This window comes from Hyperolius riggenbachi, chromosome 7 (assembly GCF_040937935.1).
Source record: "Hyperolius riggenbachi isolate aHypRig1 chromosome 7, aHypRig1.pri, whole genome shotgun sequence".
Classification (NCBI taxonomy): domain Eukaryota; kingdom Metazoa; phylum Chordata; class Amphibia; order Anura; family Hyperoliidae; genus Hyperolius; species Hyperolius riggenbachi.
In genome coordinates this window covers 198,777,066-198,803,826 of record NC_090652.1, presented here as the reverse complement: position 1 = coordinate 198,803,826, position 26,761 = coordinate 198,777,066, and the positions used below count along the sequence as shown (strand labels likewise).

Here is a 26,761-nt window from a genome sequence, read left to right as displayed (position 1 = left end):
TGCTAGATAATTCTATGGCCCTGAAATTCTGGAAGCATTCACCAGGGAGTTCTGACACCCAAACATTACATATTTTTACCCACATTTCAAACTTATCTACAAGGCTACATTTATGCCAATTCTGCAGGATTTAAAATAACATAATCAACATTTGTCACCTATTTATGTCTCCTATCTTACATGTCCTTCCACAACGTTACAATAGACCAAGTTCAGTTCATTCGGTCACGCATAGATCTTAAATAATTAATTTATAGCACATGACCACTTCTTACCAGAAAAAACCTCTTCACCGGCGAGCAGATCATCATCTATTGGACTAATATGGTTGAAGGGCTTCAATGACAATCGACAGCCAATAGAAAACAGGGACACCAACACACAGAATGCTAAAGTTACATTTATAATCCAGAGCCGCAGGACGTGAGCAACTCTCCCCGGAATTAAAACAAAATAAATCGTTTGCTATTCTCCTGTATTGATTTGGACTGGGAAAAAGCAGGCTTCCGGATCCGGTATGTCAAAGATCCGGTATGTGAGGGCTCCACAAGCTCCGCCCACACTTTCTGTGTAGTAGCGATTTGTTCGGTGCAGAGGATGGGATAGTGCAGGGGGCGGGTCAAGCTCACCAAACATGGCGGTGCTTTGCGTCAGGTGAGCGCGAGGTCAATTCGCTGCGCAAGCGTAAACAGCGTTGAGAGCCTCAACAAATATGGCTACAGGTGACGTCATGAGAGTCACACTGGCTGCACATCTGCCTATTTAAAGTGCACGGCATCACGTTACGTGCAGTTCTCGAATGGCTGGAGAATGGGAGAAGCAGGAATCTACTGCATATACTCTGCTACCTCTCGATTGATTCATCGAGAAGCAGCAGAGTGTCTGCAGTAGATGCCTACTTCCCCCATTCCAGGTACACACCATACAATTTTCTGTTAGATTCTTCTGTTAGATACACCTGCAGCATGGAAAAAAGGTATCTGGCAGGTAAATCTAAGAGAAAATCTAACAGAAAATTGTATGGTGTGTACCTAAGCAGGTGTAACTAATGAAAATCCGTGTTATTGTAATGTGCAGAGAGCATCCCCACAGATTTCTATATATTTGTTTTTTTTCCCCCACTGCAAAAGGAAAATAGAACAAACCTGAGAAACTGGGTTCAATGTGTTGTCCGTTCAACTAGAGTGACCAGATTTTTGTGGGTCCAACCTGGGACGGGGAGGGGGGGCGTGGGGGGGGGGGGCGGCACGCGTAGCGCTCTGCGGCGAAAAGTGGGGAGGACTGAGGAGCGCGCAGCAACGAAGACTGGGGGGGCGCCGCGGTGAAAAATGGGCGTGGCCATGACATTGTATGGGCGGAGCTAACGTAATGACGTAACAGCGAGGCATAAGACAAACGAGACTTTGCATCATGGATGTGCAGAAACTGTGTGATGCTAATAGTATACCGTAACCACAAAGCAGCAAACATAGCCATCTCTGACCAATAAATAATAAATGCAGTAACGGTTACCCCGGACACTAGAAAATAAACGCAATGTGGGCAACATCAGTATAAAATAGATGCAATGCGGGCAACATGTCAGTACAAAATAAACGCAATGCGGGCAACATGTCAGTACAAAATAAACGCAATGCGGGCAACATGTCAGTACAAAATAAACGCAATGCGGGCAAACATTTCACCAGAAAAGAAACGCAATGCGGGCAAACATTTCACCAGAAAAGAAACGCAATGCGGGCAAACATTTCACCAGATAAGAAACGCAATGCGGGCAAACATTTCACCAGAAAAGAAACGCAATGCGGGCAAACATTTCACCAGAAAATAAACGCAAAACGGGCAAACATTTCACCAGAAAAGAAACGCAATGCGGGCAAACATTTCACCATAAAAGAAACGCAATGCGGGCAAACATTTCACCAGAAAAGAAACGCAATGCGGGCAAACATTTCACCTGGAAAAAAAATGCAATGCGGGCAAACATTTCACCAGAAAAGAATCGCAATGCGGGCAAACATTTCACCAGAAAATAAACGCAATGCGGGCAAACATTTCACCAGAAAAGAAACGCAATGCGGGCAAACATTTCACCTGGAAAAAAAATGCAATGCGGGCAAACATTTCACCAGAAAAGAATCGCAATGCGGGCAAACATTTCACCTGGAAAAAAAAACGCAATGCGGGCAAACATTTCACCTGGAAAAGAAACGCAATGCGGGCAAACATTTCACCTGAAAAAGAAACGCAATGCGGGCAAACATTTCACCAGAAAATAAACGCAAAGCGGGCAAACATTTCACCAGAAAAGAAACGCAATGCGGGCAAACATTTCACCAGAAAAGAAACGCAATGCGGGCAAACATTTCACCTGGAAAAAAAATGCAATGCGGGCAAACATTTCACCAGAAAAGAATCGCAATGCGGGCAAACATTTCACCAGAAAATAAACGCAATGCGGGCAAACATTTCACCAGAAAAGAAACGCAATGCGGGCAAACATTTCACCATAAAAGAAACGCAATGCGGGCAAACATTTCACCAGAAAAGAAACGCAATGCGGGCAAACATTTCACCTGGAAAAAAATGCAATGCGGGCAAACATTTCACCAGAAAAGAATCGCAATGCGGGCAAACATTTCACCTGGAAAAAAAACCGCAATGCGGGCAAACATTTCACCTGGAAAAGAAACGCAATGCGGGCAAACATTTCACCTGAAAAAGAAACGCAATGCGGGCAAACATTTCACCAGAAAAGAAACGCAATGCGGGCAAACATTTCACCTGGAAAAAAAAACGCAATGCGGGCAAACATTTCACCTGGAAAAAAAACACAATGCGGGCAAACATTTCACCTGGAAAAGAAACGCAATGCGGGCAAACATTTCACCTGGAAAAAAAACCGCAATGCGGGCAAACATTTCACCTGGCAGAAGTCTCCGGCCTCTGGCGCGCTGCTCCCGGGACCATCTTGCTGCTGAGCTTCTCTCCCGCGCTGACAGGGCTACGGCAAGATGGCGCCCGAAGCCCTGTACTGGAGACACAAATAGTCTCCAGTACAGGGCTCCGGCAGCCATCTTGCCGTAGCCCTGCTCGCCTGCCAGTGTCGGAACAGACACCGGAAGACGAGGCTGGAGCGGGGCTGCGGGCAATGAACTGGCATGGCGTCTATAGACGCCGCTGCCAGTTCATGAGTATAGAGTGGCCAGAGTCCCGAGGCCGGGACGTCCCGCTGCTGAAAGCGGGACGTTTCCCGGGACCTCATGCTGCCTGGGACAGCGGACCCCGAATCCGGGACGCGTCCCGGGTAATCCGGGACGTCTGGTCACTCTAGCTCAACCCTGCTGTCAGGAACAGAGCTGAAAACCAGGCAACTCCTGCCCCAAACCATGGATAGTTGAAGGATGTGAAGTTCCGCTCGATGTTTTAGAACACTTATAGTGCCCATACATGGTACGGTAAAAGTTTGCTGCAAAAAATCCCATGTATACCATGTATGGGCACTATAAGTGTTCTAAAATGATAATGTACAAATAATATCTAAGTAGCTATGTAAACATTTTCCTACTTTTCATGTTGAATACAGGCAAAAGCTGTAATTCATTGTGTGTAGATTTTAGTTGCGTTTGGAATGTCTTGTTTCCAAAGATGAATTTCTGCAGTCTGACATGCTAAGAACAGTGTAATATTGAAGTAGAATTATATGAAATACTTCTGGTGTCAGGTTTCACACAGTATTACAAATGTTTATGTTGCACATAAGATACATTTCCTCTGCTCTCTGCGAGCTTTCTCACTCACAGGTTTAACAGATGTATTATGAGGGAATCCCCCTCCCTCAAAGGCTCACTCAAAAAAAAATAGATTAGATATTTCTCCTCGGAAGTCCTTTAAAGAAAAATAGGAGTGCAATTTAAAGTGGCCAGTTACTTATCTGGGGCTTCTTCCAGCCCTCTGAAGTTTTCTGGTCCCTCTCCATTATTCTGCGCAGCTCCAGTACTCCACTGTCCCCCTCGAGGCTGCATGCGTGGACCCGTGCCACGCACCTCCTCCATTGTGCTCTTGTGGCCGGGAGTGTTTTGCCCTTGTGCAGTAAGTAAAAATTGCTACAGCGTATGTGCAGAATGTTCCCAGCTATGGGAGTGTGAACGAGGAGGCATGTGGCCACACATGCACAAGTGGATGGTGACTCATCAAGTCATCCAAAATACTGAGGGGGAGCAGAATGTCAGCGATGGACCAGAAAGGACTTCAGGGGGCTGGAAGAAGCCCCAGGTAAGTAACTGGCCACTTTAAATTTTGCTAAACATTTCCTTTAAGGTTAAAATGAATTACAACACTAGCTCAGGCTTGGTTCACATTGGAGCCAGATCTCCGATGACCAACTGGAGCAGAGAGTGCAGCATCCACCATAGGTTTCTGTGAGAAACACATCCACTTCTCCGGAAAAATCGTGCAGGTCAGGACTTTGCATTGCACTGACAAATATGAACGGATAACAACATAGGATCTATAGAATGTCAGTTTTAGGACCCAGAAAAACATACTAAAAAATCTTAGGTTTGTGGGTTTTTTTCAGTTTGAATCAAGCATAATATTTTTTTTGTAGTTTTCATGGTTGTAGAAGGTCTGGTAGATTCTTTATTTTTGTCTTTATGTTAGATACATCCCAGATTCTTGCTATCTCAATGACACCTGCCTTTTGAAAAAGCAATAATAAAAATAGGTTTATTCCCTTTTCTATGTGAAGTCTATGTTTTAAAAAAAACTTGAAGCATTAAAAAAATATCCAAAGAGGAAAAAAACACCTCCCCAGAAAGCATACATTCTAAATCACCGCAGACAAATTTCAGTACAGGGTAAGCTGAAAGATGGCTCACCCTGCCCCTGCTGAAACTCCCGGGTGGCGGTAATGGTATTCCCCCTCCAAGTTGTCACAACTCGTGGTGGGGGACATAATTGGGACCCTGGCTATTGCTATTGGACATGGTGCAAAGGGATGCATGTGAATCTGCCATTTGGGTTCAAGGTGCGTTTGTAGTTCCTGGGGGGGCTCAGCGCATCTCTGATTGGAGGCCATTCGGTGGCGGCCTGGTGTTGCGCTGATCCACCTTTTGCGCAATTTTCAATTTTACTTGATTAGCCGCACCCAGGCTATGCATATACATAGGTTAGGATTTAGTTAGTGTTAGGCCCTTCCCATGGAGGATTGACTTCTTCGCAGTGGGAGGGACGAGTACTTAATAGGTTGCATGCAAGCTGTTACAGGAAACCAACATCCTCCAGTGGTAGACAGGTCATGTGTATGCTCGGTGTCTATTATATCCCACAAGTGGGGCTTGCACTCTTTTGCAGGTAGGCACTTGCCTGTTTTTAAGTAGCGCTGTTCATTTCCTTGCTATGTACTAATTTAATTTGTTTTTGGTCAGCTGCTCCCACTTAACAGCCATGCTTTTGGTGTATATGCAGAGCTTCTGTTTGGGTTCAAGGTGCATTTGTAGTTCCTGGGGGGGCTCAGCGCATCTCTGATTGGAGGCCATTCGGAGGCGGCCTAGTGTTGCGCTGATCCACCTTTTGCGCAATTAGAAAATCATTGCTGGCTTTTAACCCATCTCTTTTAAAGAGTACACAAGGCAAACAAAAAGCAGATACTAAACTAAGAAAAAGGATGCCTCCGTTTCCTGTAGAGGCTTCTCACGCCATCCTCCAGACTACCGTTGCCTCCACTTGTTGGATTTTAGATCCAGGCCACACTTTTCTTCATGACCGTACTGCACTTGCGCCACTTTTAGACTTGGAGATGTTCTGAATGTGAGGGGCGAAGGAGAGTGCCAAGTTAAGGGGGAAATCCAGGCAATGGGTTTGAGGGACTGGGTAGATGAATGTGTTGTTAATAGATATGTCAGGGAGAGGGCTTGCAAATTTTTGTGAAGATAATGAGTTCAATCTTTTCCAGTTTGAGTTTAAAAAAATCTGTCGGATATCCAAGTGGAAATGGCGGACACACAAGTGGAGATTTTATCCAAAGTGCGGGGCAGGAGAGTAGAGATAGATTCAGAACTTTTGTACTTTTTACCGCACAAGGCCCACTAACTCCAGCTGCCCCAAGACAACAGTGGGATTCGATAGGGTTATCAGGCATAGGAAAGAGGGTAGGTAAGAAATACTGATAGATCAGTATATATCGCATCCAGGACTTTACACGAGCATCAGCCCTTATCTGGAACTCTCTTCCACAGCCTGTACGTCATGCTCCAAACCTGGACATCTTCAAACGCACTCTTAAAACACACCTTTTCAGACAAGCTTATAACATTCTATAGCCCTTTATTTACTTATTTGTCACAATGTAATCAGAGGCAAAGAATCACTGCCTCATCCATCCTCCACCCCCTTACCTAGTGTGTCCCCCACTACCCATTAGATTGTAAGCTCGCAAGGGCAGGGTCATCCTCCTAATGTTTACTGTTTTTGTAACAATATTTGTGCTGCTTGGAACTCTGCTGTATATTTGTTAGTTGTATCTATGTTCCCCTTGTCGTCTTATTGTGCTTTGTAAAGCGCTGCGGAATATGTTGGCGCTATATAAATAAAAAATAATAATAATAATAATAATTAGGGTTAGGTATTTACAAAAAAAAAAAAAATATGGATAGTGGTGCCCATACATGGTACAATTTTTTTTTTTTAATCAGATAATTTCTTTCAGTTGTTTCGTGACCAAATATAAAGATTTTTTCAACCTGTCCGATCGGATTTTTATAAAAAAAAAAAGGGGGGGGGGGGGGATAATCATTTGTTTCTCTTGATCGAAAAAAATTTATTCTTTTTGACTTTGATTTGATTCGATTGTTTTGGTCGAATAAACTGGAAAATCAAATGTTTTGTATTGTACCGTGTATGGGCACCATAGGGGAGGTTAAAGGTGAGGCCTTTTAGCAATTTAGGTTGAGGCTAGGAAGTGAGACTAGGATTATGGGAAAAGAGTTAAAATTAAGTATCAAGTTAGAGTTAAGCTGGCCAATCAGTTATAGATTTCCACCCAATATCCCAAAATGATCAATTCCTTTCAGAAAGGGATTGATTCAGAAGGAGCTGATTCCTGCCACGCACAGCACATTCATTTTTAAGAGATTCCAGTAGTGGCATAACTATGTACTCTGTAAAGTGCTGCAGAAGATACCAGTGCTATATAAAAAACATAATAATAATAATATGATAGTACATTACACTATGACCGAACATGCTGAAACCAGCGCAGGAGATTTGGGCGCCGCCGGCGCCACCATAGGCCGTAATAGGAATTACGGCTATAGCAGGCACAGGGAGTAACTTCTGCGCCTTCAGAAGATGGAGCTGAAGTTACTTAAAACATAATAATTCGGCTTCCAGCAATTGCTGGAAGCCGAATTATTTCATTCCCCACTATCAATGGTTGCCTGGAGGGGGAATAGTATTTAACACAGCCGGGACTTGTGCGGCAGCAGGATCAGCCATATACCGGCTGAATCCTGCGCCCAAGTCTCCAGCGCCGTTATCTCTCATATGCACTATGACTGTGGTAGGGATTAGAGTGTGAGCTCCTCTGAGGGCAGTCAGTGGCATGACTATGTACTCTGTAAAGTGCTGCAGAAGATGTCAGTAGTATGTAACCCTAAAGGCAAGCTGGAATGTTTAAACCACGTTTTGTCATTGGGATAGAGTTTGAAGGTTTTTGTCGGTATACGGTGGACCTCACAGAAATTGATGAACGACATTACATTGTCCGCCCACTTGTCCAGGTTTGGTGCTTTAAGGACCTCCCAGTCTATACAGTCGAAGCAGGCCTAAAGTTGTAGCTTAGCCTCACTTGCCCATGCTTTGGTGGACTTAAGGACTGATTTTGCAGGTGGATGAAGCAGTGATCAGATCACCTTAGTGCAGCCCACGGGATGGCTTTGTATGCATCTTTCAGAACCATGTAGCAGTGGTCGAGGGTATTAGCATCCCTGGTGGGGCAAGAGACGTGCTGATGGAAGCATGGCAGCTCTTGGCGGAGGTTGGCCCTGTTGAAGTCCCCAATGATAATGAACAGTGAGTCTGGGGGGGATGTCTCCCACTGCGTGATGGTGTAGTTGAGCGAGCACAGGGGAGTTTTGACTTCATCATCGGGTGGAATGTACGCCCCAGCATGGACGTAGGAGAACTCCCTGGGCGAGTATGCCAGCCTGCAGTTGACAAGCAGGCGTTCTAGTTCAGGGGAGCATATCCTGGCAAGTATGGAGGTGTTGAGACACCAAGTGGAGCTGATATAGAGACAGATGCCCGTTTCCTTTTCCCAGAGAGGGAAATCAAACCGGGAAAAGGATAAAGCCCATCTAGCTTAGCGGGGTCTCAGACTCTTTACAGTATGCAGTATGAAGATACTCCAAATTGTTATGATCGGTAATGATGGGTTTTGTGTTTCTCCCTCTAATGGATAGCGCCACTCCTCCAAAGCGGGCCTTGATAGCCAATAACTCACGATCCCTGTCATAATTCAATAATAGAGTTTGTGAGAGAAAAAGGCTCTAGGATGAGGCAGAGACTGAGGCCCAACTTTCTGAGATAGTTTTGTCCCGGTCGCCTTTTCAGAAGCATCTTTCTCCAGGACAAGGTGTAATACAGGATGTATTCACATGTCTAAGTACTAGAGTGGAAACAATTGCTCAGTTTATCAAAGGCTAATTGACCCTCTTTAGTCCATTTAAAGAGAAACTCCAACCAAGAATTTAACTTTATCCCAATCAGTAGCTGATACCCCCTTATACATGAGAAATCTATTGCTTTTCACAAACAAACCATCAGGGGGCGCTGTATGACTGATATTGTGGTGAAACCCCTCCCACAAGAAGCTCTGAGGACCGTGGTACTTTTGTCACTTTGCCACAATGTAACAAGCTTCACAGACAGGAAATAGCTGTTTACAGCTGTCTCCAACAGCCAAAACAGCTAGCAGCAGCTACATAACCTGCCCACAGTAAAAATGTCACCATGTAATAAATGTCAGAATGTAAATCGGGGAGAGGAAAGATTTTACAATGTGCAAACACTGACTAAATCATTTATACATAATTATTGTAAAAATGAAGCACTTTTTTTTACTACACTATTTTCACTGGAGTTCTTCTTTAAATGACAGACTTTTCTTGGTAAGTTGAATGATGGGAGCCACAATTGATGAGTTTTTGATAAAAATTGGTGAAGCCAATGACGTTTTGAACGCCCTGCTAAACTCCAGTCCTCCTGTCAGAAATTCCCTCTGGGCGGGACTCTAGCCCTTGGAAGCTCAACATTATAGCTATCCAGCGTAACACCCCAGCCTGTGGCACCATAGTCCCTTGCACAGCTAATTCCAGCAGCCCGATTGGTTCCTCCTAGCACCTCGGAGACATACACTAATGTATGCTTGCATAGTTTTTCTTTGCCTGTCTCATTGTTTTTCTTTGCCTGTCTCATTGTATTTGTTTATCTCTCTTGCTGGCCTCATTATGTATGTTACCTGCTTATAGTCATAGATACTTCTGTCTTGCTCTATTGCAATGTGAACCACAAATAATTCCAGGTACAATACTGTCGTACTTGGTGAATAAAGGTGATTCTTCTTCCTTTTTACCTGAAGGGGCTGGCCAGTCCAACACTGTAGACACCTGCTGAAGATCCATAGCCAGGCCCTCTGGGGAAATGCAAAATCCAAGGTACTAAATCTTCTTCTTAAACTCACATTTCTCTGCGTTAAAGTTCAACCCACGTGTCCTGAGTCAGCCGAACACCTTACTGACATGATCTCTATGTTCATTAAGAGTTAACAAGAACATTAAACTATTGTCTAAACAGACCACCAAGAAGTCGTCAAAGTCCTGGAAAATATAATTCACAAAATGCTGAAATGTGGCGGGAGCATTGCAGAGACCAAAAGGTATTACCCTGTGTTCAAAATGACCAAAGCGGGGACGCAAAGAGCCATCCTTTTTCCCTACAAAGGAAATTCCCACTCCAGCAGGAGAGGTGGCGTGTTTATTTATTTATTATTATTGATTTAGAAAGCGCCAACATATTCCATGGCGCTGTACAAAGTAAGTAACATGGGGTACAAAATAATACAGACAGACAATTATATACACCAATATACAGAGTAGGTACAAAATACAGAATCAGTACAAAGTACAGAATCGGTAATAACAGTGACAGAATTAATATGATTAAAATGTGTAACAAAATACAAAAGGGTGAGAGCCCTGTCCTTGCGAGCTTACAATCTAAAGGAATGGGGGGAATCAAGAGGTGGAGTAGTATACAATATTCATAACTAGAGGCAGTGTGTTTTAGGTTATCTGGTAGGAAGTACAACTTGGTGAACTGGCCTTAGGTAGAGCGTATGCTTGATGGAAAAAGTGAGTTTTGAGGGCATGTTTAAAGATATCAAAAGTTGGGGAGCGATGGATGTGTTGTGGCAAAGGATTCCAGAGGAGGGGTGAAGCACGTGTGAAATCTTGTACGCATAAATGCAAGGAGGTGATTCTAGAGGAGGACAATAGAAGGTCGTTTTAAGAACTGAGATTGTGGTTGGGTTGGTATCCGGAAACTAGCGAGGAGATGTACACAGGAGAGATATTGTGGAGAGCTTTGTAAGTTAGAGTTCAGAGTTTGAACTGGAGCCTCTTTAAATTCTGGTTCGGATGATGGATAAGTGCTTCTATAGGAAATCTTGGTTTCAGGCAAGGGTTCAATGGGACAATCATATTTATGATGAGGTGGAAATGTATCAGCTACCCTCTCATTGAACAGGTCTAAGAACTCATGATATGCAGATGGAACCACTGCTGCCTTATCAGAATTGGTACTTAACATTACACTATCTTCAGGAAAACAGAAAGCAAAGTGGGGTTTTAAACCCCAATGGGCAGAAATCACATTATGCACAGCTCTGGGTGTCAGTGGGCTGTGGAGTGTCTGACACAGAGAGATACAATAGTACTATCAGAATACAGTGAAATAATAATGCATTGGAGTGGTTCTGTACCTGCAACTTAATGAGGAAACAGCAGTGGTGTGCACACAGCTCTGGGTGTCAGTGGGCTGTGAAGTGGTACACACAGAAAAAACACAGGAGACCGATGTGCTTGCCCTCAAAAGGCCTGTTTGGAGTGCTTTTAAAGCAAATAAGGAACAAGAACACAGGCCTAGCTAATACTTTCCCTACCTATCTGCAGAAAGTCTGACCCTGCTCTCACTGTTAGCAGCCAGCAGAGAATTGATATAATATGGCCTCCGCAACTGCTTTTTGATAGGGTGGATGGGGGGTCCAGGAAGGGGAGCTAGCCGATTGGCTGCCATGTGTCAGCTGACTGTGAGGTAGGGGGTCAAAGTTTAGGTCAATGATGATGTATAGGTGGCGAATCAAACACGCCAAATTTGCAGAATACTACTCGCTGGCGAACTGTTCAGGTCATCTCTAGTTATAAGTCCCTGTAAAGTAAACATGAGGTAGACATATGTTGCTGCCGAGGATACTTCCTTACCCTCCGTTATTCCTGGTGTCAGTAACTTACCTCCCTATGGGATTGGACAGGCAACAATGAAATGTCCAGACTCTCCACAGTAAAAGCACAAATTGGCCGTGCGGTGTCTCAGATGTTCCTTATCGGACAAGCAAGGTTTGGCTGCTTGGATTTAGGCTCACCATCTGTTCCTATAGTAGTGGAGGGGACAGGGGCAATAGACAGACAGATTCAATTGTCGCAGGACCGTATTCCCTTTCTCTCCCGAGTCCTCTACTGGAAATGATGATCAGATTGAATTACCAATTGCTTGAGATCTTTCAAATATTCTGGACTCCAACTCCAGCTAACTCATACTTAAAGAGACGCTGTAATTTAAAAAAAAAACCCTCTGAGGGATACTTACCTCAGGAGCGGAAAGCTTCAGGGTCCCAATGAGGCTTCTCCGACCTCTGAAGCCTACAGGAACCCAGCGCTGGCTCCCCGAGACCTCCCCCGAGAAGCTTGACAAGGCTTGATATATTTACCTCACCGGGATCCAGCGCAGGCGCAGTAGCAGCGCTTCTTTCGGGCTAGGCAGAAATAGCCAAGCCCGATTGTATCTGCTCAACTGCGCAGGCGCAAAGGTATCACGCCTGCGTAATATTGCGTATCGATCATTTTAGCATACTTTGCTTTAGAAAATGTATACACCACTGGTAGTTTGATAGGTGATGATTTTTAACACTTGAATAGGCACTGTTGTTTAGCATAACTAAGGAGATCAGAATAGCAGAACAATGAAATGGCAGATACTATTAAGATACACACCCTGTATAACAATTATAAGAGGTGTTTGTTATGTGTCATAATTGACAGGCGCTCTTCAAAAGCTTGAACTTGCAGCTATCCCCGGAAAATCATCTTGGGAGTGGCACCTGAGGATCAGGAACTGTAACGGGTCCCAGGGCTGGAGGCACGACTGGAGCAGAGATCAGAGTCGGCTCTAGATTTTTTGCTGCCTGGGGCAAACTTGTGGGGTCTGGCCCACCTCCCTGCCACTGGGTGCCCGCTTCTCCTCCTTCCTGTGCTGCTACCCCCTCCTGCTCACAGCAGGGCCCCCTTCAGTGCGAGGAGTGGGGCAATCGGGACGCCACACTGATGTATAAAGCCGTCTGAATAAGCGTCTGGCAGGGCCGGACAGGGAACCTAAATCAGCGGAATTGGACATTCTGTGAATACGTTCCCCCAACAGCAGAATCTGCTGCTGCTGATTCTGAATAGTCAACTTATAAGTATCCGCAAACTCCGACAGGTGAAGTCCAAAAGTTTTATCAGGCAACAAGACGAGATAAAATGGCCCGACATGTTTCAGACAGCAATGTCCTTACACATAGCCCATTACAGACATCTGCTCACACTTTTATACGCTAAGACACTCCCATCACCGGTGTGTCTTTCAAAAAGCTTTTTATGCTCTTTAAAAGACATCATGTAGCTTGAAAAAAGCCAATCAACATTAAAACAATTTATTACAATACATTAAAGTGATCCCAAGCCGATGCTCAGGAACAAAATCGCATACATACCTTAAATAAAGATAAAAAGAGAGCATGATCAGTAGATCAAGTTCAGATCCCACCTAGTATTCAAACCATCTGTGTTTCTAACTGCATGATCCAGTACACTTCCCTGAGACGCAACTTGTGATACAAAACGCCCCCCCTTAGGGGGGCATGCCACCCTCTCTCTATCTTGAAAAGCAAAACTGCGCATGTCACCTCCATGCACGCTTCGAAAGTGCTTGGTAACACTTAGAGATGTTGTCAGTATTCCAGGAAGCCCCTCTATAATTTTCCGTTATCCTTTATTATTTATTGATTGTATTTGTAAAGCGCCAACATATTACATAGTGCTGGACATTAGTTAAAGAGAACCCGAGGTGGGTTTGAAGAATATTATCTGCATACAGAGGCTGGATCTGCCTATACAGCCCAGCCTCTGTTGCTATCCCAAACCCCCCTAAGGTCCCCCTGCACTCTGCAATCCCTCATAAATCACAGCCACGCTGCTGACAAACAGCTTGTCAGAGCTGGCTGTGTTTATCTCTATAGTGTCAGTCTGCTGCTCTCCCCGCCTCCTGCAGAACTCCGGTCCCCGCCTGCATCCCTTCCCTCCCTGCTGATTGGAGGGAAGGGACGGGGCAGGGACCGGAGCTATGCAGGAGGCGGGGGAGCAGCTGAGACTGACACTACAGATGTAAACACAGCCTCACAGCACGGCTGTGATTTATGAGGGATTGCAGAGTGCAGGGGGACCTTAGTGGGGTTTGGGATAGCAACAGAGGCTGGGCTGTATAGGCAGATCCAGCCTCTGTATGCAGATAACATTCTTTAAACACACCACGGAGTCTCTTTAAGGTTACAGACAATATAAACAAATGTTGCAGGAGCCTTTATGGGGAAAAAACCGGCACCACCATAAGGTCCATTATAAAAGCTGCAATTTGCGTCAAAGAATAGAAATTTGACTTTCTTTGCCTCAAATCGCAGCTGTTATAATGGCCTCAATATGCATTAAAGAAAGTAAATTTCAGCGCCCAACAGTGCACAATCAGCAAACTAAAATTTGGCGGCTGGAGGTGCCCAATAGAATCGTGGGTTTGCCGATATACAAATTGCGGCATTGCATAGTGAGCCCAGAGTAATATGATCACAGCTATGGGGGGGTGGCACCTAAATTGACTATCTTGCCAAAAATCTGCGGCTTTGGTGGGGGAGGGTTTAGGCGCTGGGGAAGGATATGGATAGTCACCACCAGGGGGTTCTTAGGGCTAGGCATTGGTAGAGGGAGAGTTCTGTGTGAGAGTAGGTTTATCCATATTAAAATATTGGTTAACATTACTGATATTTTACTATCCGAAACTAGCAGTAGAATATTGCTAATTCTAATAGCGGCAATCTCCTGCACCTTTTTTTTCTAGGCGCCTTTTTTTCCATGTATGCTTGAAATTGGCGTCTGAGCCAATGTTTCTCTCTTATGAACACATAGGCCTCGATTCACTAAAGGGTGCTAAGTGTTAGCACACCAGTGAAAAGGCACTTAGGACGCGAAAATGAATATGTGCTCAAGCATTTGCGTGCGCAAAGGTTACCGTTGCGCGGTGCGTGCGGAACGTCGTACCGTTCGCACACAAAATAGCCTGAAAAGCTATTTTACACGCAAACGGTGCGATGTTTGGCACGCACCAACTTAACACACGATCAGTAACAGCTTTGGACGTGCAAACTACTTAGCACCCTAGTTTTCACGTTCAAAGCTTTTAGGCGTGCTAACTGTGCACCCTTTTGTGAATCAAGCCCATAGGCTTCTTTCACTTGCCAGTGAAATTTGGGTGCAATTTAAATGCAGCTGAATGGCAGAGGTTGTAACACCAGGCATGTCTAGTGCCTGTACCGAGCACTACCAAGTGCCCAGCCGATGCAGGAGAGCAGCTGACAGGAGTCAAAGTTAAAATGAACTTACGCGCACTCATGCAAATCCATTCACAAAAATCATGCAGCAATCAATGCTGTCCCTACAGCTAAGTTAAAAGCTGGGATCTTCGTTACAAGAATAAAGTCTCTTGCATAGTCACATACACCACGCACAGGTATCCCAGTGTCTTATGTGTCCTAACTCTGGCCCTGTAACATGCATAGCACAAACAGGCACACATTCAGCGCATCAACGCCTATCTAAGAAATAGAAGCACATATCCTTACCGTCCTCCCTGGGACAGATAGTGCATGTAACTAATCCTGCAAAGGAGCTGCTAATACCTACACATGTACCATGCAAACACACCAGCAAGCTGTCTGTGCTAAGATCACTAAGGGCCCGTTTCCACTATCGCGAATCTGCATGCGTTTCCTGCATGCAGATTCGCACAGCCAATACAAGTGGATGGGCCTGTTTCCAATTGTCAGTTTTCCTGAGCGTTTCTCTGTGCAGGATTTTTCTGCACGGCAGAGCTCTCAGGGCTCATTTCCACTATCACGAATCCGCATGCGTCCAATGCATGCGGATTCGCACATGGTATGTAAGTGAATGGGCCTGTATCCACTGTTGTTGGTGATGTGCGTTTTTTTGAGCGATGAAAAACCGCACAAAAGAGCCAACGAATTCGCCTGAGAGTGGAATGCATGCGAATCGCATGCAATGTATTTAATAGGGAAATCGCATGCGTTTTCCCCATGCGTTTTTTGCCGCGATTTCGCATAGGTACCGATGTAAATTCACACAGGCAGTGACATGGTTAAAATCGCATATACCCTCACCTATGCGAATTCGCGGCAAAAAGCGCATGGGGAATCGCATCCGCATGCGATTTCATCAGCGGTGGAATCCAGGCGATTCCGCACCGCAATAGTGGAAACGAGCCCTCAGAATTCGCCTGCGTGTGGAATGCATGCGAATTGCCGCTAATGTATTTAATAGGGAAATCGCCTGCGGCTTTGGTATGCGAATTTTCATGCGAATTTGCATGGAAATCAGTGGAAAAGCACACCGGCACTGCCATGGTTAAATTCGCATACAGCGTCATCCATGCAAATTTTCATGCCAATTCGCACGAAAATTCGCATACAACCGCATGCGAAATTCGCATCCGCATGCTATATGTGTGCTTATTAACCCTCCCCCATGGATCCGCTGTATGGTTTCTACCAGCTGCTGCCTCGCTTCTATCTTCCACCAGCTTCTGCCTCACTTCATCTATCTGGGCTGCTACGTAGCCAATGTACCCACTGTTATGAATATGCCATCTTGGCATTTGCTCCTGCTCTTTGGTCAAATTTACTTATTTGGAATTAAATCACTGCGTCCGACTTGCTGGGATTACTGGTAGTAAAGCAAGCCCTAAGTAGAATCACTAAAGGGGGAGAACACCAGTGCACCGGTCTTGAACAATCATCCAGTGGAGTGCAGCCTCCTAAATTGCAGTCACTCACAATGTATAGAGTAGTGGGAGCATAGACACATGAATTGAATAAAGCCTTTTGCATATTGGATGAGCCCCTAAGTCTATACCCTGAGTAGTATCACGTGAGCTGTATGCCGTGATGTCAGCTCTTCTATGCTGCATATTCCATATGTAAGGAACGAGAAGACCATGAGATGGGTCTTGTTCTGTAAGGCTGGAAGCTGGTCTTTTAAGGAGGGCCAATATCTTTGTTAATGCCTGTGTAATCCAGGTGATACATAAGGACTAATGCTGAGCATACACGGTTCATTTTTTACACTCGATTCTCCGCTCAATCGATTTTGCCACTCAATTCTCTGCTCGATTCTCTTATCTTCCGTTCGTTTTTCTTATCTTTTTCCATTCACTTCTATCAGGAATCGAGCGGCAAAACAATCGAACGGGAGATCGGGCATGTCGGAATTTATCTAACCATCTAATCACCTCAAAAGCAAACCGTGTATTCCCAGCATAAGGAATGTGGACAGTGTTTGCAGATTTGGATGGATACTTGGACGTTCGTTGAGTCTGTGACATTGCTGTCTGCTGTTACTATGAAGTCCATGATAGAAGTAACTAGCTCTTCTAGCATATCCATGTAATAAAGGAGCCTGGAAAAAACAGGCGTAGGGGATTGCCGCTAGCCGAAGATCTGAAACATTACAGCTATTCTCCTCCTTAATTCCTATAGTAAAATATCGGTAATCTTTACCGATATTTTGCTATGACTTAAACTACCCCTACTCTCACACAGGACCCTCCCTCTACCAATGCCTAAACCTTAACCCCTCCCCCGCTGCAAAGCCTTGATTTTCGGCAATATGCAGAAATTTGGTTGCTCAAAAGGTAATATAATAGCAGGGGGAGTCTTGTATGTAAAGCAGTAATTTGCATAGCGTAAAGACTTGCCGCCGGCTATTTTATCAGGTGTCTCCAGGTGCCCAAACTTCTGCAGCTTTTATAATGGGTGAAACGCTTCTTCAGATTAGAAGTCAGTGATAGGGTCAATAAATACTTTATGATTAGCTCCAATTTTTTCTTGGCATTTCCATTCCCTATTTCTTCAAATAGACCTAATCTTTAAGCCACATTTGGATATGACTTGCATGCCTAATATTGTGTAGGTCCCTCAATGCCATCTAAACTGTTCTGACTTGTTGAGGCATATACTCTACATGTCCTTTGAAGGTGTTCTGTGATATCTGGCACAAAGACATTTGCAGAACACTAAAGGTAGCCATACACTGGTCGATTTGCTATTAGATCGACCAGCTGACAGATCCCTATCTGATCGAATCTGATCAGAGAGGGATCGTATGGCTGCCTTTACTGCAAACAGATTGTGAATCGATTTCAGCCTGAAACCGATCACAATCTGTGGAGCCGCCGCTGCCGCCTGTCCCCCCCCCCCCCCCCCCCCCGAGCATACATTACCTGACGCTGGCTCCCGGGCGTCTTCTCCGCATCTTCTCCACGCTGCACCCGCTCCATCCCGGCGCTTCCTGTGTCACTCCGTGACCAGGAAGTTCAAATAGAGCGCCCTCTATTTGAACTTCCTGGTCACTGCAGTGACAGGAAGCGCCGGGATGGAGCGGGTGCAGTGCGGAGAAGACGCCCGGGAGCCAGCGTCAGGTAATGTATACCTGATCGGATCGGCCGCCGCTAGCGACGCGCTCCCTACCCCGCGGGCGATCGAGGGTAATTTCCCGCACGGCGCGATCGACGTACCGATCCGATTTCGGGAGGAAATCGGATCGGCGGGTGCGTTTAGCGCGAACGATTGGCAGCAGATTCGATCCCAGGATCGAATCTGCTGTCGAAACGGCCGCGAATCGGGCCAGTGTATGGCCACCTTAAGGTTAAACATTGCACCTCCATGTATCAGACTTGGTTTTCCAGCTCCATCCCCAGATGTTTTATTGGAGTGACAAATTAGGAATCTTGAGATCAAAGAACATGTAATTCATCATACCACCTACCTTCTTCCATTGTCCAGTTCTGACACACCTGTGTCTACTGTAGGCACTGTAGGTAATGGGCAGGAGTCCGTGTGGACACATTCTTCCATTGCTCTATGGTCCAGTTCTGAAACTCCTGTGTCTACTTTAGGCACTTCTGGCAATGGGCAGGAGTCAGCATAGGTACTTTTTCAGTTCTGCCTTATACACACAACATTAAGGGCTGGTTCATACGAGCTTTTTTAAAAGCTAGATATTTTAAAAGCTCTTGCTAATGCATTGTTATGGGGGATTTTTGCAAAATCACATTGCTCCAGTGTGAACACTCACAGAGGATAACATTAACAAGGGCTTTTCAAATCACAAAGCACTTAGAAAAGCTCTAGTAGTGTAAACTAGCTCTAATGCCTTGTTTCAACCTCTGCAGCAATGCAGTCAGCACTCATACGTCTACTTACAAGTTACCCTCTGGATATGACGCTGAGCATGTGCACTCAACTTCTTTGGTTGAGCATGCCGAAGCCTGTTCTGAGTGAAACCTGTCCTGTTAAACCATTGTATGGTCTTGGCCACTGTGCTGCAGCTCAGTTTCTGGGTGCTGGCAATATTCTTAAGCTCGGTTCTCACTGGATGGATCAAAAACTGATCCGTGTAAAAACTGATCTGCAAAACGCATCAGTTTTTGATCCGCACTATTAGGATCCAGTCAAGTTAGCTCCGCTAAACTGACCGTCCTTAAAACCAATGTAAACCGTGCCCAATAGGCTAGGCAATATTTATGTAGAGATAAAAAAAATAAAAAAAACACCAGCGTTGGAACTATCAGATGGGCACTATGTTACTCCATGATGCAAACAAACACACAATATCTGTTGTCTGCCACAAAGTTAACTCAAAATCTGTGTGCAAAAATCCTTATAATTAATCAAGCATCAATCCATAAGCAGTGGATGTAGATCAGAAATCCTGTGAAAACAAGAAAGACAACTACGTGCCTCCTGGCGTGAGAATGTTTAATAAAAAAAAATAACACATTACAGTTGCACCCAGAGCCGGGACAAAGTCCTCCAGCACCCTAAGCTGAGACACCAAAGTGCGCCCCCCCATCCCTCCCACCCGTCACACACTGTTTGCTATTAGAGTAAGGGGCACCCCAGGGCCTCCAACACCTTAATCTCTACTTATCTGTCTTGCAGTCACTGCTGTGTATCCACTTTTCTTATTTCTCTTTGCCTCAAACACAATAGGGGAATGATAGAGGAGTGAGTTGTGAGCCCCGAGGCTGAAGCTTCTCCAGGCTCTGCCTCGGCCCGGGTTGCATTTACCGTATGAACATTGGAGTGATGCGCGGGCTTACGAAAAACAAACCAGAAGCTCTTGCCGTTGGCAGCAGGAAGAGTCAACCCGCGGTCGTAAAAAATCTTTGAAAACAAATATATGTAGCTATGTACAGATTTTGATAAAAACATATTTTTATACATTTTATATTACCCTTTCCTCTATTAGAGGTGTTTCCATAACGGTTAGTGAAACAGTAGGCACAAAATTGATGGTTCTAAAATAATATGGGATTGAGCGCCAATTTATTTACATATACAAAATATATGTTTTTATCAAAATTTGTACATAGATGCATATATTTATTAGTTTTTTTTAAAAAAAATTAACATTTATTCTTCATAACATAATAATTGTAAATTAAAATTGTAGTTGTCATTACGTTTCTCCTTTTCTTATGGGATTAGGCATTTATCAAATTTGGCCACAAAATGGCAGTACCTCAAGCCACAGTATTGGAGCAACGCAAACTGAGCTCCATATGAATTGATTTATTGCATAAGGGATATGTCACCTGATGATGGGGGCGGCCCCCAAAACACATAGTGACACGTGGTCCCGTTTGTAGTGGTGGGACACGCTGCTGCAAGCTTACAGACCGGGATACGACCCAGGGTTGACTCTTCCTGCTGGTCACAGTGAGCACTCCTGGTTTGTCTTTCTTAACCACATACCGTGCGGCGGCAAAGTGGTAGCTGGAGGACCAGCGTCGCACATCTGCGTCGCCAGGTGCCTCCCTAATTAATCAGGAAAGGTTTCCTGTTAGATCACGGAGCGGGTCTCCGTGAATAGCCTGCGAGCCGCTGATCGCGGCTCGCAGACTAAATGTAAATGCAGGAGACATTTGTCTCCTTTGTTTACATTGAACGGCGCTGCTGCGCAGCAGCGCCGTAAGGCAGATCGGCGATCCCCGGCCAATCAGCGGCCGGGGATCGCCGCCATGTGACAGAGGACATTCTGTCACAGGCTGCACAGGACAGATAGCGTCCTGTGCAGCCCCGATCACCAAGGGGGACAGGTAGGAGAGGGAGGGGGGGATTTCGCTGCGGAGGGGGGCTTTGAGGTGCCCCCCCCCTGCCCCTCCCGCAAACCTCAGGCAGGCAGGAGCGATCAGACCCCCCCTGCACATCATCCCCATAGGGGGGAAAAAAGGGGGGCGATCTGATCGCTCTGCATGCACCCTGATCTGTGCTGGGGGCTGCAGAGCCCACCCAGCACAGATCACAAAAAACAGCGCTGGTCCTTAAGGGGGGGGTAAAGGCGGGGTCATCTAGTGGTTAAGCCTGCGAATCACTCCAATTTTCATAAGCGCAACTGTAATGTGTGTTTTTTTTTTCAAATGCACGATATCACGCCATGAGGTGTGTACTTGTCTTTCTTGTTCTCATCTTTTTGTAGAGCAACAATTTTTTTAAGATCCTCAGAGAGTTCTCTGCTATGATGAACTTCCAGTGACTAGAGTAATTTGCCTACTTAAAGAGACTCTTTATTTCAAAAACCTCTAACATGATAGCCCTAACTAAAACGCCAGATCCCCGCAGCTGAACACTAACTAAATCCCCCCAAACTCCCCGGGGCACACTGCGGGGAGCGCTTCCGTGAGAGGCAGAGCTTTCAGCTGCAGCTCTGCCTCTCCACACGTCTATCAGTGCGGATCGCCGTCTCCGCCCGCCCCTCTGTCTTTCTTCACTGAGAGGGGCGGGGGAGAGGCAGAGATACGCGCTGATTGACGCATAAGGAGGCAGAGCTGCGGCTGAAAGCTCGGCCTCCTCCAGCAGCAAAATTCACAACCAAGAAAGTCGTGGATTTTGCGGGGGAGAGGTAGGGGGGAGTTGAGGGGGATTTAGTTAGATTTCAGCCGCGGGAATGCGGCGTTTTCGTTAGGGCAATAACGTTACAGAGGCTTTAACAATAAAAAGCTGATTTTTAGGAGACTTCAGGGTCTCTTTAAAACAGAAGGTATTTGTAATCATTTAGCTTAAAGTGAGCAACTTTGGTTTCCCACAATACAGCGTTGCCTTTTAGTAGGAGGACTTTTCGGTCCCCTTTAGTCCCCTATACTTTCCTAGTGGTTCTGGGTCACCCCAAGCTGCATATGTAATCCAGTGACCAATATAAGGTGAGTGTGAGCACGATAACACAAACACCTGCTTCCCATGCATACCTGAAACCTCGTAACACTAATGAGAAACATGGCCCTGGGGAGGGAAAATGTCTAATTGGGCAGAATTTCGACATTCATCAAATTGGGGTATAGTCTGTTTTGTTGGCAGTTGTTTAGACATTAACGGCTGTTTGCTCAGTTCAATTGATGTGTCAATCAATTACACGGTTATCAAAGCTGTACACAAATTACTTTACATTGCATCAAAGTTATTACCCCAGTGTTTCCTCAGTGTTGAACCATGAAAAGATATCGTATCGTATATCACTGTGGATAGGCCAACTTTTTGACTGACAAATTTTGAGTATAAAGTTGGGGGACAGTCTATCCACAAGGGATATACCGCAGGGTGATGTGCATGGGACCCCCCATATGCAAAGTGCGCTGCCACTAGAGCTCCTTGCTCACTCCAGTCACATGACAGTGAGCCTGAAACTCTAGTGGCCAGGTCAGCAGCTGCATAAGACACTAAAGAAAGCAAGCCAGAGGGAGGACAGGTAGCTTTAGATACTAAAGGATGCTTGTACGCGCACTCGGCACCCATCAGCACCCTACAAATCGGCACTCGGCATGGGGGGGGGGGGGGGGCACAGTTGCAATTAGTTTTCACCTGTGAGACACTAGGGACTATTTGCTCACTAGTGTAACTAATTTTGCCACTATGTGTAATGTTTACAATTAACACAAATTACAGCAATTTTGTGTTCCAGTGGTGCACACTCAGGAACAGGCCCATAGCTGTTTGGAGTTCATACAAATGCAAGGAAAAGCACATAAACGCTGCATACTGTCACATCACGCTAGGTGTTATGACAGGTCTGCGAGTGCACCACTCCACTATCATCTGCGTGAATATGGCTTAGACAAGACACTGAACATTTATAGTGCACTTTTCTCCTGGCGGACTCAAAGCGCCAAATTAGGCACATAGCATTTAAGGAATGGTAAAGCAGGCAAACCACCTGATACTACAAACACCTCAGTGGTCAAGTGCAGAACTAGCATAATGTAAAGAAAGCAGCCAAACATATCAGATGCATGGTGATAAGGTTTGAAGTCCTACATTTTTACATTGCTAGAGTATGTCAATATTTTAAGCACATCCTTGCTTTTTCATTTCACAAATTTCAACTGAGGCAAAATTAAAAAAAAATAAGTACAATGACAATCGTGGGTTTAAGAATAGCCTTGACAATGCACTACACCAAACAGATATCATTCACAAGTGTATGATCATGTAATAGGTAGGTTTCTATAAAACCACATCACTTTTTACGTTGTTACAACAGCTGTATGTTGTTCTGCTTTCTTAAAGAGACACTTAAGCCAGAAAAAAAAATGAGTTTTACTCACCTGGGGCTTCTACCAGCCCCCTGCAGCAGTCCTGTGCCCTCGCAGCCACTCACTAATGCTCTGGTCCCCCGCTGCTATCTAGTTTCGTTTTTGCCGACAGGCCCGTCAGGACTGGCCACGCGTAGCTTTTTCCGCATTCCCGACTGTAATTAGTGCTATTGCGGGCCGCAACGCGTACAAAAATACGTGTTGCCGCATTACGCACGCATAGATATGCTGCAACGCGTACTTTTGTACGCGTTGCGGCCCGCAATATCGCTAATTACAGTCGGGAATGCGGAAAAAGCTACGCGTGGCCAGTCCTGACGGGCCTGTCGGCAAAAACTAAACTAGCTGGCAGCGGGGGACCAGAGGATTAGTGAGTGACTGCGAGGGCACAGGACTGCTGCAGGGGGCTGGTAGAAGCCCCAGGTGAGTAAAACTCTTTTTTTTCTGGCTTAAGGTTCACTTTAATGTGATTTCAGTTTGGCTTTATAATTCAGGACTATACACCTTTCCATCATAAATTGAAAGTCAAACTGCTAATAGCTTTGTTTAACAAACTTGTTTACTATGTTCTTAATATCATTAGAACTCAGAATCTCCCAAATAATTGCTTTTTTGGCAGATTTCTGAAGCAGGACATGAAGTCTGAAGTAGACTGGCCATTATTTGCTGTGAAGCCTACTACAGGTCCTGCCTAACCCTACTACAGCTCAGGACAGGCAACTCTCTGTATAGAGAAGGAAAAAGGGTTAACGCTTGTAGACACAATGACCCAGTCATGGATGTTTCTGATAGAAAAAAAAATAATTATATGATCTTTGGTCCTGTGCTACAAAGCCAAGGATAAGTGCAGAAAAAGAATTAGATTTTGCAAGATACATTTCTCACTGGAACCAACTGCAGTCAGTTACAATGCAAAGTTTATAAAGGAGTCACAATAACCAATGTAATAAACCATTTAATATGATTAGTTTTTACACGCGTGAGCTCTGATCTCTAGGGTGGCTTTAAGTACAGTAATGAAATAATGATCGTAGATGTTTCCAAGTCAGCTGAAATAAAAGGCCAAAGTTCTTCCAAAACTGACGGCGGAATAATGCAAGCCACACACAACAATGTAACTGAGCAATTTTACAAGCATCTGTGAAGTGTGAGGGCCTACCTAAGAAATCAATTTAAATTATATTCAACCTGGTTAACCCTCACATTATACAGTTGTTGGTAAAATAGTCCAAAAGACAGTTTAAATAAGGACTCCAGCAATGTCATATAATGGTCCAAGTGGGTTTTATGTTTTATATTTACCCCGACTGAGCCATTTGTCAGAACTCTACACATCCAGGTATCTGGCATGGTTCTACCACACTTACTCTTGCATGAAGTTTGTATTGTACATAGACATTTACCTTAGATTTCTACATTATAAGAGTCTATATACATATTTAATTAATGGCAGCATGCAAAAGGAAGCGCAGCAGGAGTTCCTACACCTTCCTGGTGTTTGCAAGTGGCCCAAAGTGCCAAATTTTAGTGAAGCATGCTGATAGCCATGCCCACCTGGGTAAACTAAGATGGAAGCCTCCCTCCTCCATTTTCTGCTCAGGTCACATTTCCTACAATCATATTGCAGTTGCAGTGTTTGGCCAGCATTAGAATATATCTTTTCACAAAGAGCACTGGTAGCAAACAAAACACAGAAGTCTGAGGTTTGTTTTAACTGTTTCAGCATATCGATGGTTCGTCAACTGCTTGTGCACCTTCAGTTACAGCTTTAACACACTTGGCCATGGTCTGAGATGCCCGGGTTATTGGATCTATAAAAAGGAATTTTAGAAAAAAACCACAAATATTTATGTTGATACAGCTAACAAATACAAAAATATAGAAGTGTAATGTAAGTTCATTATTCCCATTGTGGAGACTTCTTTTTACAATTGGCACTGGCAACGGAAATATCTGTTGGCTGTCAGAGGAAATGTCCCCAAATGGAGGAGAAATACCAAATGTAACATTATGCCCTGTGTATGGTACAGTAAAGGAAAGGGGATCTTCCTATTAAGTACACAGCCAACAGAGAAAACTGACGTAGAAAGTAGATAGAACGCTTCCAACTCCCTCACATACGAGAGGCGCCTGGCGATTCTTACACAGGGCAATAACACAGGAAGAGCACAAGACACTGCAGTACACCAAGATAAAGTAAAATCCAGATACTTTTATTGGTACATCGAAAAAGACAGATAGGGCAGATAATGCTTTTCAGACTGGTCATAGCTCAAGATTTTGTCTGAAACACATCAAATGACTTATCTGTCTTCTGATGTACTAATAAAAGTATCTGGATTTTACTTACCCGTATATACTCGCAAGCAAGCCGACCCGCATATAAGCCAACCCCCCAACTTTTGCCTGAAAAACCAGGAAAAAAAATGATTGACCCTCATATAAGCCGGGGGTAGGAAATGCTGGCCGCATGACCCCCCCCCCCCCCCCCAGTCTGTTCCAGTATAGCTAATATAGTGCCCAGTATGGGAAGGTAGTGCCTCAGTATAGTTAGTAAAGTGCCCAGGATAGCTAGTATAGTGACCAGGATAGCTAGTATCATGCCCAGTATAGCTTGTAAAGTGCCCAGGATAGCTAGTATAGTGCCCAGGATAGCTAGTATCGTGCCCAGGATAGTGCCCAGTATAGCTAGTATAGTGCCCAGGATAGCTAGTATCGTGCATTAGTAAACAAACACACTACCAGTATATGCCGTTCAACCACCTGATATTTATTGAGAATCAAAGGGTTTCTTTTAAAAACCTTGATTGATAATAGTTAAGCTTGTAAAGTGCCCAGGATAGCTAGTATCGTGCCCAGGATAGCTAGTATCGTGCCCAGGCTAGTGCCCAGTATAGTGCCCAGGATAGCTAGTATCGTGCCCAGGATAGCTACTATCGTGCCCAGGATAGTGCCCAGTATAGCTAGTATAGTGCCCAGGATAGCTAGCATCGTGCCCAGGATAGCGAGTGTAGCGCCTCCCCCCGCTCTCCCCGTGGCTATTACCTTAGCTCCGCGGCTTCCTATTCCCCTGTCCTGCTCTTAAACAGCAGCTCGCCCCACGGTGGCTGCTGCGTGATGACGGAGGAAGTCGCAGAGAGCGGCTTCCTGGTTACTATGGGAACCTCTCTCTGCACTTCCTCCGTCATCACGCAGCAGCCACCGTAGGGCGAGCTGCTGTTTAATTAAGAGCAGGACAGGGGAATAGGAAGCCACGGACCTAAGGTAATAGCAGCGGCCGCGGGGGGAGCGGGTGGGAGAGGGCGGGGGGACGACCCTCAGGCACATCACTCGCAAGCAAGCCGATCCCCCAACTTTTGACCCACTTTTTGTGGGTCCAAAATTCGGCTTGCTTGCGAGTATATACGGTAATCACAATGTGTTGCAGGCCCTTGTGCTTTTCCATAGAAAACTGACACAT

The 26,761-nt window shown here is 45.1% G+C and overlaps 2 protein-coding genes and 1 long non-coding RNA gene across 7 annotated transcripts in view; 1 reads left to right on the top strand and 2 right to left on the bottom strand.

Annotated features, from left to right (window-relative positions):
* Positions 1-648, bottom strand: part of INO80D (INO80 complex subunit D) — a 114,541-nt gene extending 113,893 nt beyond the window's left edge. For all 4 annotated transcript variants that reach the window (XM_068244997.1, XM_068244998.1, XM_068244996.1 and 1 more), the window contains exon 1: positions 276-648. The gene's annotated coding sequence lies outside the window, so the exon portion shown is untranslated. The remainder of the gene's footprint in view (positions 1-275) is intronic.
* Positions 528-24,255, top strand: LOC137524767 (uncharacterized). The gene is made up of 3 exons (XR_011022776.1): positions 528-654; positions 9,641-9,716; positions 23,921-24,255. It is a non-coding gene; the product is annotated as an uncharacterized lncRNA (long non-coding RNA).
* Positions 24,239-26,761, bottom strand: part of NDUFS1 (NADH:ubiquinone oxidoreductase core subunit S1) — a 76,821-nt gene continuing 74,298 nt past the window's right edge. For both annotated transcript variants that reach the window (XM_068245001.1, XM_068245000.1), the window contains one exon: positions 24,239-25,112. In XM_068245001.1, coding sequence (XP_068101102.1) covers positions 25,021-25,112 — 92 coding nt within the window. In that variant the 3' untranslated portion in view covers positions 24,239-25,020. The remainder of the gene's footprint in view (positions 25,113-26,761) is intronic.